This window comes from Pyxicephalus adspersus, chromosome 1 (genome assembly GCF_032062135.1).
Source record: "Pyxicephalus adspersus chromosome 1, UCB_Pads_2.0, whole genome shotgun sequence".
In the NCBI taxonomy this organism is placed as follows: Eukaryota; Metazoa; Chordata; class Amphibia; order Anura; family Pyxicephalidae; genus Pyxicephalus; species Pyxicephalus adspersus.
The window spans coordinates 20689220-20703222 of NC_092858.1; the positions used below are offsets into that span (position 1 = coordinate 20689220).

The window sequence follows — 14003 nt, forward strand, 5'->3', positions numbered from 1 at the left end:
CATAAATAGGGTTATAAGAAGGGATTTCATTTAAATGTATCCTGTAATGCTAGCTATGGTATTTTCCGATTATTTAACATGCTATTATTAGTGGATTTGACTTTCTACATCGTATTCATCTTCCATGCACATGTTAAAAGCATCCCACTGCCTGTGACTAATTCCGCCCACTCCCTGAGCTCCTGTGTCTTTCAGCGCCTCCAGACATTATATTAATACCCTGTTATTGCTCACATTGCTGACACCTGAAGTGACTGTCCTAACATAACCCCCTCTGCTGTGCTGGATACTCTGTATCCTTTGCCAGATACTGTACAATTTAAAGAGACTATATACTAATTTATAATATATATTTATTTTACTTTGGTCATGATTAAATATTAAAACTTGCAATTGTGTAGATCAAATATACCATAAAGGGCAGCACTCAGAGGTTAGCACTCTGGCCTTTGCAGTGCTAGGTCCCAGGTTCGAATCTTGGTCAGGACACTATCTGCATGGAGTTTGCTGGTTCTCCCCGTGTTTGTGTGGGTTTCCTCCAGGTACTCCAGTTTCCTCCCACATTCCAAAAACATTCAGTTAGGTTCATTGTCTTCCTTCCAAAATTGGCCTTAGACTGTAATAAAGATTAGCATACCTAAAGACATTAACACATGACTGAGGTAGGGACATTAGATTGTGAGCCCCTTTGGGGGACAGCTAGTGACATGACTATGGACTCTGTACAGCGCTGCATAATATGTCAGTGGTATATAAATACTGTGTAATAATAATAATAATAATAAAGCTAAACTCTGGTCTCACATTCAGTTATACAGGATTCTTTTTTGTACTGACATTGCTTTGATGTCACACATTGAACTTCTTACAGTGTGCATCAAAAGTCAAAAAGAACCCTTCTTATTTATTGACTAATGGATAGCTAGCTTCCGACATCAAGTGACCTCTTCCCAAGCCTTAAGCTATGTACACATGTCCAGCGGTTCTTGCCCAATAGTCGGCTCGGGGCCGATATCAGGTGATCCTAATGCAAGGGAAGGATGAGAGTGTGCAGCAGGGTGCCGCTCCTTTGCTCTCCCCCTCCCCTCTGCATTGAGCAGAACGGTACTGTATGTACAGCACTCATTCATGCATCGTACAATAATAGTCGTTGGAAAGGATTGTGAAAGATTTTTTCCAACGACTAATATTGCATGTGTGTATGCGGCTTTACTGTTTCTGGTTCATTCCTGGTATTTTTTGAATTTCCTTCAGTCATGGAGGTTCAGCAGCACATGTGGGCGTGGGGCAATTGGCATGAGGCAATGTGCTGTGATGTTTTCAGGAAACTATATACAACATCCTTGCCATTCATTCTTTCTCTCACCAGCCAGAATCTGGGTCTAAAATATGATATAAAATGAAATTAGAGAGGGTTAAACAAAAAAAAAGTAGTTAGCATGTTGATGAGAAATCAATGAAGGAATCACGGAAGGAAAAATGTTAGCAGATTAAAACTTATCCTTTAACAAGTAGATAAATCATTACCTTTTCTGTCTGCCCTAGTTTAAATGTCCCACACCTTTAAATCTAATTGAAAATTCAATTTCTCAAAGCAGGTCTTAGAAACCCCTAATATGAGCACCTATTTTGAGTTCAATGGTAGCAAAGCATGGTTTTCCTAATAGCAAGTGATGTTATTTATACATAGCTAATATAGACCATTTAGTTAAAATGCTTATATCTTCTTTTTTTGCTGTTGCATCCCATATTTTATGTTCTGTGGTTCATAAAAAGTTATAAAATTTTTATTGGACTTTCCATTTATTCATACTGGAGAACCCCTAAATATTACCAAAATACAATTTTTCTTGTTTTGACTTTGTAATGACCAGTTGTTTTTTTTTTCCTTAGGGAAAGGGTTGCCAAGCATTCTCTCAGTGTTACTATGGACTACAGAAACAGTTTAGGGTAACAAAGCTGTCACCAGCAATGGGATACACTTTCAGGCTTGCAGCAAAAAATGACATGGGCATGAGGTATAGTACTTTTTAAATGTGAAAATTAGTTTTTTGTTTTCAATATTTTCTTTATATTGTGTGGTAATATCTCTACCATTGCTTTCGTGGTTTCGCTGACCCTTGATTTTGTTTTTCTCAGTGGTTTTAGTGAAGAAGTATTGTTCTTCACCTCAGGCAGTGCTCCCACAGTGCCAGCAAGTCCTACTCTTATTAAAGCTGGAATTAGTTGGTTATCAATACAATGGACTAAACCCTCAGGTACACCGTCCGATGAAGGAATTTCTTATATTTTGGAAATGGAAGACGAAACTTCGGTATGTGCAGTAAACAAATTCATACATCCTGTTCGGTAATTGAATCCTTTTCCTATCTCATCTTACTGATTCTGTTTAGGGGGCACTTTGTTACACGATATGGTCAAAAATTTGTGGACAGCTGACCATCAACCCTACACTATATGACAAAAGTAGATATGGACACAACCTTCCAAATTACTTTTAATTATTCGACATACAAATGCATTGTACAGTTATGCATTTCAAACCCTTTTGGCATTTTGACTCAATTTAACAGAGAACCCTCAATTAGCTCATATTAAAATAATATAATGCCACTGAGTTCACTAGTGCTTTGTTTCTTTCTCATGATGTACCAAACTGTAGGTTTTGCCTCTCCTAATATTGTAGCACTTTCTCGGACGGGTTTTTTCTGTTTTTGCAGCTTAAGGATGGCTTTGTTTCACCTGCATGGAGAGCTCCATTAACCGCATGTTGTCTGTTCACAGCAAAATCTTCCACATACAAACACCCACCCTTAAATAAACTCCAGGCCTTTTATCTGCTTAATTTATAATGACATAACAAAGGAATGGCCCACACCAGCCCATGAAATAGCCTTTGAGTCAATTGTCCAACTACTTTTGAGCCCCTGAAATGAAATGATTGTTTAAATAAAAAAAAGGCTTTAGTTCCTCACCTTTTTATGCAATCTTTTTGTTCAACACACTGAATTAAAGTTGAAAGTCTGCAGTTCAACTGCATCTGAGTTGTTTCATTTAAAATTAATTGTCCTAATGTACAGAACCAAAATTAGAAAAAAGTCTCTATCCAAATATTTATGGACCTAACTGTAACCTTTTTTTTTTTAGATTGATACCTATCATGTTGATTTGTTTGTGTTTTCACAGGGCTATGGCTTTAAGCCAAAATATAATGGAGATGATCTCACATTTACAGTTAAGAACCTGAGACGCAGCTCAAAATACAAGTTCAGGGTTAGTACATTTTTCATACCTACAAAAATTAAACTTTCTAGGGTCCTTTGCAGAATGGCAATTGCTTGGCAAAGGGTGCATACTTTACCTTGTTCTAAAAGCATCCTTCTCTTCTCAGAAATCTGGAAGGAATGCAGCAGAAATTCATAGATGTATAATTGGGGGGAGTTATCTCATTCACCAGTGGACCTTTTTCCTTGTGCCATCTCGACCTGTTTTGCTTCATTATTTACTGCATTTTACTATATAGTTATGTTGGAGTTGAAAAAATGTTCCTACCCATTTGCTTTGTAATTGTTGGTAGCTTTCAATATGGTGTCAGAGTAAATTAACAAGTTGAGAATACTGGATGGGTTACAGAGATCCAAAAAACCCATTAAAGTACACAGGATGTCCTTGATAGCCCAGTCTCTCCCTGATTACAATCTTTTTGCACTTTTCAGTTATTCCTGTCTCCCAGTATGGGAGACAGTAGTTGATGTGTAATTATAGCAGCTATTCTATTCTTGTTACTGTTATTATTAAATTAAAATGAAATAAAAAATACAAAAGGTAACCCTCAAAAGATACAAAGTATTACTGTTACGTTTCTATCAACTATTTCATTCATCCAATTTCAAATCCAAGCTCAATCATTGGTCGTTGGTGAAGTAACAAATACATTTTTTTTCCTATTATTTTTCCTATTTAACCCCAACCAGCCTATAGTAAATGTTTGATGTCCTCCTTCCTTTAATTATCATGTTTTTTTTGTTCTGTTTTTGTAACCAGTAAGGCCACATACACATGTAAAATTTTAATTGCTAGAAACAATCTTTCATGATCGTTTCCAGTGACAGAACAAATGAGTGCTGTACACAGCGACTGTTCTGTTCCAACTTTGACTTGTAAAATGGTTGTTCCTGGTCATGATTCATGGATCCGTTCTGATGAATCCATAAACGACATTGGAGGACGGCTGTGCAGGTCTCAGATTCTCATCCAAAAAGAACAGTCATCAGTGTTCAACCCAAAAATTTTTTTTTGCTGGGTGGGAAGAAATTGTAGACAGGGTGTCAGTCCTGCATTGTGACCCAACTCTTCAGTAACCACCCAGAAACAGCCAGGTAGTTATTGAAAAGTGCCTACCTACCTAGGGAAATCACTGGTCATGCTGGTCCCAGGTAAGAATCTGAAATCTGTACAGCAGAAATCATCTGGCATGTCCACATAGCCTAAAATTCAAACTTTTTTGTGTTCTTTTGTTATTTTTTCATTGTTCAATTAAAAGGTCAACTGAGGGTAGTTATTCAAGTTAGTTAAGGTAAGTATTTAAGGTAGAATAAAATTATTGGTAAATCACTGCATTGCCAGAACCAGAATCACAATTTAATGAAGGACCAATTATAAAAAAAAAATGTATATGTTATCCTATATAATGTTTTGTTTAACACTAATAAAACTATAAGAAAATCACTTTATTTGATAAAAACAAAAATGTTTGTGGAAAAGTCACCTTTTTGTGTCCTAAAAAATGTATTCTTTCATTAAAAGTAATGACAAAGTTGATGTAAATTTTGTTTTGGTCCACAGGGGAAATACATGTCAGAACTTAAGTGATAAAGGAGTATTTAGAGTTTAAAATAAATTGTGCAAATGTCTGCAGCTGCAGAAAGATACTGTAAGTGGAGGAGAGGCATGGTTTATTTATTCAGGTATGTGTGAGCATTAATTGTGTACCTGTGTTATTAAAGGTGATTGCCTACAATGCAGAAGGAAAAAGTGGTCCTAGTGAAGTTGTGGAGTTTGTAACATGTCCAGACAGACCTGGACCACCATCAAAACCTTCAGTCAAAGGAAAAGTTCATGCACAGAGTTTCCGCGTTGTTTGGGGTAAGTTCTCCAGCCACTGTTTTGTTTGGAAACATTGACGTGTAAACAAACATACTCAGACATATTTTGTTGGCTATTATCAATGGATGTCACAGAGGGAAGTATCTGGTACATATGTATAACAGGTACATCGGCTTGCCACTAGGATTTTTCTAAATACTGTAAAAACCAAGATGTACTAGCAATGCATATTATTCACCTATTCACTGTTTTTCTTTTCTGTTCACATCTCGTTAGATCTCGTCAAATCACTGTATGTAATTGGTCAGTGTATACTTCTTTACTGTTTCTGTTTGTTATATAAAAATGTATATTCTCATTGGAAATTTACATTAAAATAAAAAAACACAGGTCTGAATAAGCTTTTATGGAAAACCTTGAATAAAGATTTCCAAATACAGTTATGTGCATAGATTTGAATCACTGGGCTTGTTCTGCTTTTGTGTTTTCTTCCAACATCCAGTCATATTAAGATTTTTTTTAATCTTATAAGCATATTGGATGTTTAAATTAAACAAAATATATGTATTATTATATAGCATTTTAAAAGATATATTTATATATATTTTACCATTTTAAACTTCATGTTGATTTGTATAGTAAACACATGCGTTTGAATGTAAGGAAAACAATTGTTACCATTAGTATTGCCTTACTTAATATTTTTATGTTGCTCAGATTCACCAAAAGATGATGGAGGAGCACCAGTTACCAAGTATGTTGTGGAAGTGTCGGAAGATCGCAATGGTAATTTTTTTTAATGACCGTTCTTTATAGCTATATCCCACAATAGACTTGAATAAGTGTGCTGAAAATTGTTAGGTTACATCAACCATCATGTCCAGGTCATTCTGCTGGTGTTTCTTCTACATTTAGTAGCACTTACTATGGTTCTGTGTTGCTTATTCTGTGTAAATGTAAAGTGTACCCTTTTGGGTCCCCATATAACAAATTAAGTAGGCAGGGTGAGGTTAAAGGTTTGGGTCACTGATGAGTGCATGTGTAAATTGAGTTTTTGCTTTAGGTTGTAAGTTAACTTTCCCCTTTTGTTGAGCATTAAAAAAGATGTGTGTGTCTGTGTATATCTTCTTATCAGTTGGATGGTCAGAGGCATTTATTCCAGACACATTTTTATAGCTTTTTTTCTTGTATTGTCTCTTTTAGTGTGGTGATCTGTGATACCATTGCAATACCACTTTTTGTAAAATGCTAACAAGCCATCCAGTGCTATTCAGTGTGTTATCAACTTTATTAATAAGCCACATGGTCTTATGTCTTCTTTGTGTATTAGGCACAATTTGTAAGGTTTTAGTTTCAATTAGTTTGTCAGCTCTGATCAATGAATCTGTGTTTATGAGTTAATTACATTGATTCCAGGAAGCTTTGATGTCTGACTTTGAATGAATCACAGACAACCTTCTTAGTGATTCTAGGAACAGAACACAAAAATAAAATAATCATTAACAGACCCCAATCTAATCTTTCAGGAAACATATGGGACACTGTGTACAGCGGGACAGCAAGGGAGTATCTGTATGACCACTTGAACCCAGGCTGTGTATATCGCCTTCACGTTTACTGCATCAGTGAAGGTGGACAGAGTCAGGTAATGATTGCTGAAATTATTAGGAATTATTTTAGGAATAGAAATCGCTATTATCTTTGTCACAACACCTTTTTCTAGAACTCACCTAGAGATAGTAAGTTAATGGATGGTCCAGACTTGTTTCAGCTTCGTGGGCCTTTCTGGAGTAAACTGGTGGTAAAGCATCCTTCAGTCATCATAATGTTTCACAGACTCATTAAAGATGTCCTCTGAGTTCTGTCCAAATATTGTTGGTGGGCAAGTGTTAAGGCATTGTGCTCCTGTCCCGACTCAATTACTGTATCCAATTGCTGCACCCATGCATTTCTCCACTTATTTTCATTGCATCAACACAAAAGTTGGTTGCAGCTGCACAACTCTACTGTCCTCCTCTGCAGTCGCACCCTTCTCCACTGGCCGCTACTAACATACTGGCTTGCTATACATCAAAAACCTCTGCATAGAGTACACTGTGCTCGACAGACTGCAGACCAGTCATACATTTCTGTATGCAGTATTCATCAGGAATGCTCACTTGGGGTCACTGTATCCATGTGCACTAACCACACTCACATCCACAGAGTCCTCGCTTTCCTACTCACTAGCAAATACTTTTTCACTTTTCACCACTGCACTGATGTGCACTTTCTTTTCAGCCAGTTAGTATCATATAAATGTATTAAATTCCCTCTAGAAAATCTTCATATTGGAAAAACAAGGTATGTGATGGGACATGATTTCAAGTTAATACTGATACTTTTTTATCAATTATATATTTTATTTTATTGATGTACAGTTTGCTTAAAGAGATTTTAGAGCTTTGTGCTTGCAAAGACATGAACTGTATATCTACTAACTGCTGATTTAGGAACACCAACAAGCATGAATCCTTTAAAAAAGTAGCAGAATTGATAACATGAGGGATAAATGGCAACTACAGCTGGACTGTAGATAATGGTGCATAATTCATCTTGCACCATGCATATATTACAATGTGCAATCTTTGGCAGTTTTTTACTGAAGACAATGTGATATATGCTGGAATTCCTCTTAAAACCTGAAACTTTATACTAGAATCTGTATCCATGCATTGTTATCCATTCATTATACAATATAGGTTACTTTAACCCCAAAACTAATAATTGGTTTTAATTATGGAATCTAAAATATGTGTGAAATGTATTATATGGTATGTAATTATAAACATTTGTGGCATATCACAGATAATTTATTCATCCAAGTAGTTTGTGTTCATTATTGGCTAGAAGCAAGTATTTGTGTCTGTCCATCTGTGTAGTGTAACCTTTGTCTTTCTTTGTCCAGCCTTCGGAATCTTTATTAGTGCAGACCCCAGCTGTGTTCCCTGGTCCTTGCCAACCCCCCAGACTTCAAGGCAGACCTCGGGCTAGAGAAGTGCAATTGCGATGGGGTAATGTTTGCTAAATGTTTCATTACTTTTCCCTATTATGTCAGCATTATTAGTGGTATGAATCTCTTCCTTGGTCTGGAGATTTTTTCTTTGCAAAGAAATTCCAGTTTGTTGTTATCAAAAAAAAAAAAAAAAGTAAAGTAATAGAGGTCTCTGTTACTTATCATTAAAGTGTATGTTAAACCATAGTATTCAACCATTGTTCTGTGTGCACCTCTTTGCTCTAGTAAATATACACATGGAATAATCATGTTATATATGTTCAAAAAGTTCAATCTGTTCAAAAAAAATACCCCTTGACCTTGTCAGAAATTCACTGCTGTTCTATTGCCCCCCATCCTGTCCAAAAGGTCAGTTGTTCAGCTTTGTCTGCACTCAGAACAATGGCAATGTCTTTGGATTAGAATGTCTAGGAGGCAAAGAAAAGACAAAAATTGCCTGTTTTTATCCTCATTATTTTATGTAAAACACTTGGCAAAAATGTACCTTTTTGTTGTTTGCATTACTTTTTTTGTCTGCTTACATATTTTTATCATTTACTCACAGCACCCCCAGCAGTAGATGGTGGGTCTCCTGTCACTTGCTACAGTTTGGAAATAACTACGTGTGAGGGTGACCAAAGGGAGGTGTACCAAGGAAGTGAACTAGAGCACACTGTGTGTGGCCTTCTTCCGGGGAAAATATACAGCTTCCGGCTACGTGCAGCTAACAAAGCTGGGGTAAGCCATTGGTTTCCCACAATATTTATTCTACTTCTAAATCGGTACATCAGATGGGTGCAAACAATCATTCTTTTTTGTTCTTTTTTTCACATTTGTAAAGCTAGCTAGTAATTATGCTCGTCTCTGTCTCTACGCTTAATACAAACTGTTCACAGTACATATTTCAAGAAAGAATCTGGTAATTGAGGAGGCTGAAGGCCATTCATTCATCTCCTACACCAGGGTTCCTCCAGAGGTTTCTTGGGGTTCCTTAAGCAATGAGTAATTTACTACTGATCTGTTTAGGTATCAGTAAAGATGGCACTCTTTCCACCAGGAGGCATTCATGCCATTGACCACCATTCTGATATACCATAAACTGGGCATATAAAACATTGGTAGGGGGCTCTGTGATCTTAAACTGTTTTCAAAATTTCGCCCATGTTAAAAAAAAAAAAAAAACGTATAGTCAGGGTCAGACTTCCACAAGACACTGAGCAACCTCAAGAGTGCATATCATTTTATATATATGGGTAATGGCACTACAAATAATTTCATGTTTTTTTTTTTTTTTGTTTTTTTTTTAGTTTGGACCATTTTCTGAAAAGTGTGAAATAACAACGGCACCAGGACCACCAGAGCAGTGCCGACCACCTCAGATAACCTGCAAGTCTGCAACCTGTGCTTTTGTACACTGGGAGGTGGGATGTGAATGTTTTTCCTGTTTAAGCTTAACTAATTGAAAGTTAAAAAAAAAAGAAACTATACATTTAATAAAGGCTGGGTATTGTTTAGAGATTTACTTAAAATCTGTTTTAGTTTTGAAAGTGATGGTTTAGATTTCTATCTCTGTGACAGCACAGCAGTAACGTTAAGCCTATTGACTTGTGTTGTGTGTTTGAACCCTTGGGCAAGACTGCACAATAAGGAATGAGTCACTCCTTTGATTCATATGAATTCATAATTCCAAAATATTTGTAAATTCTGACCCAGATTTTTTTCAGCAGACTTTACAAAAATGGTGACACTAGTTCCCTCTGCTCCAAATAAACAATACAATTTTGACCAGCCGCATGCAAACTGAATAAAGAAGAAGCAGGGCACTAATGATATGATCAATGTGCTGTTTTCTCCTGTTAGTATGTTGCTGTAAGACTGACAGTAATTAGCGAGTGGTGTAATCAGCATTCATACCATTTACAACGCTAAACAGCATTTTCTTTGCCTACAAGTCATTAGTCATGATGAAATTCAAGTCACACACAGGCTTCTCGGCTACTTCTTGTCACCAACTTATTACTGATTAAACATCTCCTCGACACAGATTTGTGGCAAAATTGGTACTTCAGAGCTAGGCTGCAGCTAAGAATGCAAAGCTAGCTGACAGAACACTTGGCTTGAGCTTGAAAATTTGTGCTAGCACCCTGCATCGTAAATGTGAAATTCTCAAAAATTATTTACAGATGGGTTATATTACGCATTTAAAACATTTGCTCAGCGAAAACAAGACTTTCTCCTATGTAAATAATGTATGTATTGTTCTTTCCTTCCAACAGGCTCCAAACAGTAATGGTGCTGAAATAACAGAGTACCGGGTGGAGTGGGGAGGAATGGAAGGATGTATGCAGATTTGCTACTGTGGACCTGGCTTCTCCTATGAAGTAAAAGGCCTTTCACCAGCTATTGTTTACTACTGCAGGGTTCAGGCAAGTTTGCATTTATTAGAAACGTTTTGTAAACAAGTGTAAGTTGTAGCTACATAAAGGTGACACAATTCGGCCACTTTATCTGAGCCATGAACCAAGATCACTTATTGTCGGGGATGCATAGAGATATTTGTGGGAGGTAACAAGTACCTGGATGTGTTTAAACATTCAGTAACATGCATTTTTTTTTAAATGACCCTCATCATTTGTGGCTCTGTACAATAGAGTAAAAATTCAGAAAATACACAGCTTAATAAATCATCTTCTTGTTAGATGTATTAGAATCACTGGGAAGGAAGGTCATGAAAAAATTTCAGTGTTCTCTCTCGCCTCTTTTAGCCGGGTGCACCACCTGACGCTTTTCAATACCCACTTTTTTGTTTTTGGGTTGGGTCACAATACAGGAACAACCACCTGCCTACAGCTTCTTCCCACCCAGCTTAAAAAAATTTCAGAGGAGAATACTGAATACGACAAATTACAAACATGAAAAAAATATATCTGATTCTTTGCTGTTGAAGTACAACTAGGAACTTCTGAATGACAGCCTAAGTAAATCCCAAATCTGAGAACTGTGTGAACCACAATTCCTTCCTTTCCTGAGTAGGCCATCATCCTTCATTTGTGTCTCACACACTCCCCCCCTCAAACACTACAGCTCACTTTTGGAGGCTGTCAGCTGCATAGCGATCAATGCAGAAAGCAGTGTGGCCAGGTGCTGATTAAGTAGCTACAGACATTTGAAGAAGCAGTAGCAATGTTGATACCCAAATGCAATGTTGGAAAAAATATATTGTGTGTTGTAGATGAGTTCGTTGTTATGTTTTAGCTTTTTGGCAACCTTTTGGATTAACTTTACATTAAAGAGACCACCTATTGTTAGAGATTTTTTGTTGTTGTGTGTTTTTACTTTGTTGGCTACCTAAGTAAGTACATGAGATTTATGGCAACTGCAAGCAGGTTTGCTATGGAATGTATGTCCCCTTACTATATTTTTTACACTGTTCTGTTTTCAGGCTGTAAACATTGCTGGTACTGGCCTTTTTAGTGAAGTTGTGGCCTGCCTGACGCCTGCCTCTGTACCAGCTGCTGTGACAAATCTCTGGGGAATGAAGGAAGACGAAATAGACAATCCTCATTACTCTCCTTCCACCTGCCTTGCTATACAGTGGGAGAGACCATGTGACCATGGTTCTGAGATTACCAGCTACAGTATAGACTATGGAGACAAGCAGCCCGTCTCTGTTGGGAAGACAACTAGCTACATTCTAGAACACTTACAGCCAGATACTACATACAGGTAAACCAAAACATAAAGCTGTCCAATCCATTTTATTGTGTGTTTTTACAGTGCTCCCTCCATTTTATTACTATTTAACTACTACTGCTTTATGAGTTATGACCTCCTTCTCAGTGGAGGTAAGAATGAGAAGATGAAGGTTGTTGTACTGTCTTACTGCAGACATTGCTTTATAGCTTATTAAATGTATTTAAAGCTAATGTATTTAAGCTGAAATGTTAGCATACGGAGGGTGTAGCTGGCTGCCGGATTTGCTTTGCCTAATGCATTCACAGCAAGCTGTGGTGATTGGATTGTAGCACCCACAGTTCTGTGTGTATATTATAATCCTAGCAAGGTTTGGAAAAAAACCCCTGCTCCCACCCATCATCAAAAATACACACAACCCAATAAAGCAACACTCAGTCCCTCACTGTACTTAAAATAAATATACCCCCTTTTCAGCACAGAAATATCACTCCCCAATGTGAAAAAAGAGTTTTATACCTTCCTCAAGATCATTGCAGTGCTTGTATGTTATGCTATTAAGGTTTAAAACTGTTAAAAAAATGTTGCTGTAGATAATGTTTCAACTGTCTAGACACTTTTCTTACTGTGTTCTTTAATGTGGGGGATCAATAAAAAGGCTGGTGATTATTGGTGGTTTGTATAACTCACTATCATTGATTCCACTACTACAAAAAATTATCAAAATTATCAAAAAATTATCAAAAATTAATAAACAATTCCTAAATCACAGATGGAGTAGTTCATGGAATCTAAGTAACGACAAAATGTATCATAAACTCCCATTTTATTCTTTGCAGTGATTATAAAATCATAACATATACACATATCTTATTTATATAAAACTTTATACAGCATCTATATGGTGTTTACATAGTAATAAATGCATGAACTCTTTACATATTTATTATAGCAATGTCAGACAGGTGGTAACGCATTTCACGGACTAAGCCGCTTCACCAGACCACCCACCTGGACTAACAACATGATATGCAGATCAGTAGTGTTTGGTGAAGATCAGAACACTGTTTGTGGCAGTAGCAGCGTGATTTCCTGGGGCAGAAGTGGCAGTTATGAATACACATAGGCAAATTAGGTGGTGGCTTATGGTGGTACAGGATGAAACTGATGGTGTGATTACTTATAAATCTACACTGCTCCCCCTTGGTATGGAGCTGATCTTTTTATTGACTGATGTGTGGGGGTTTACATGAATTGCCTGAAAAGACCTATGCTGCCAATCATAGGTGATTCAAGTCTGTCATATTACTTGATTAGTCCAGTTGGATGGCCTGATAAAGCGGCTTAGTCTGTGAAACGCGTTACCACCTGTCTGAAATGGCTATAATTAATATGTAATGGGTTCAGGCTTTTGGTACTATGTAAACACTATATAGTTGCTGTATAAAGTTTTAGATAAACAAGATATGTGTACATTTTTGATTTTATAAATAATTGCAAAGAAGAAAAGCAAAGTTTTATGATACATTTTCTCATTTTATAGATTCCATGAACTACTCTATCTGTGATGTGGGAATTGTTTATTAACTTTTCTTATTGTGTCTGCAAGTTAATGAATCCACCAAGTCCCCTGCATTTCCTAATTATTGCTAAACACACCTCAGTATTGGTGCCATCTCTGACTAGTAAAAGATGAAACACAGCTGTCTCTATAATGTCCAATATTTTTTTGCAGTCATGCTTTGCTTTCTTTTTCTTTCCAGAATTCGGGTTCAGGCCCTAAACAGTCTGGGAGCTGGTCCTTTCAGTCACTCCGTCAAATTGAAAACCAAACCCCTTCCGCCAGAGCCACCGCGTCTAGAATGTGCTGTTTACAGTCACCAGAACCTTAAACTCAAATGGGGAGATGGGACATCCAAATCCCTACCAACAGACTCCATTCAGTACCACCTTCTGATGGAAGACAAGGCTGAGAGGTACATCTGAAATGGCAAATTTGTAATAAACATGTTATGTAAACTAAACTCTTTGGAGATCTACCATATTTTTTGCCGTATAAGACGCACTTTTTCTTCCCCAAAACTGGGGGGGAAAAGTTAGTGCGTCCTATATGACAAATGTGTTATAAAATAATTGAAATAATATACTCACCCGATACCCGATCCTGCGT

At 37.0% G+C, this 14003-nt stretch overlaps 1 protein-coding gene across 1 annotated transcript in view; it reads left to right on the forward strand.

The window, feature by feature from the left end:
- FNDC3A (fibronectin type III domain containing 3A) overlaps nt 1-14003 on the forward strand; it is a 110308-nt gene that overhangs the window by 92778 nt on the left and 3527 nt on the right. The window contains exons 9-20 of the mRNA XM_072398651.1: nt 1894-2018; nt 2140-2314; nt 3187-3273; nt 5007-5145; nt 5824-5892; nt 6633-6751; nt 8054-8159; nt 8706-8878; nt 9448-9561; nt 10417-10566; nt 11583-11866; nt 13597-13809. Of these exons, the coding sequence (XP_072254752.1) occupies nt 1894-2018; nt 2140-2314; nt 3187-3273; nt 5007-5145; nt 5824-5892; nt 6633-6751; nt 8054-8159; nt 8706-8878; nt 9448-9561; nt 10417-10566; nt 11583-11866; nt 13597-13809 (1754 nt within the window). The remainder of the gene's footprint in view (nt 1-1893; nt 2019-2139; nt 2315-3186; nt 3274-5006; nt 5146-5823; nt 5893-6632; nt 6752-8053; nt 8160-8705; nt 8879-9447; nt 9562-10416; nt 10567-11582; nt 11867-13596; nt 13810-14003) is intronic.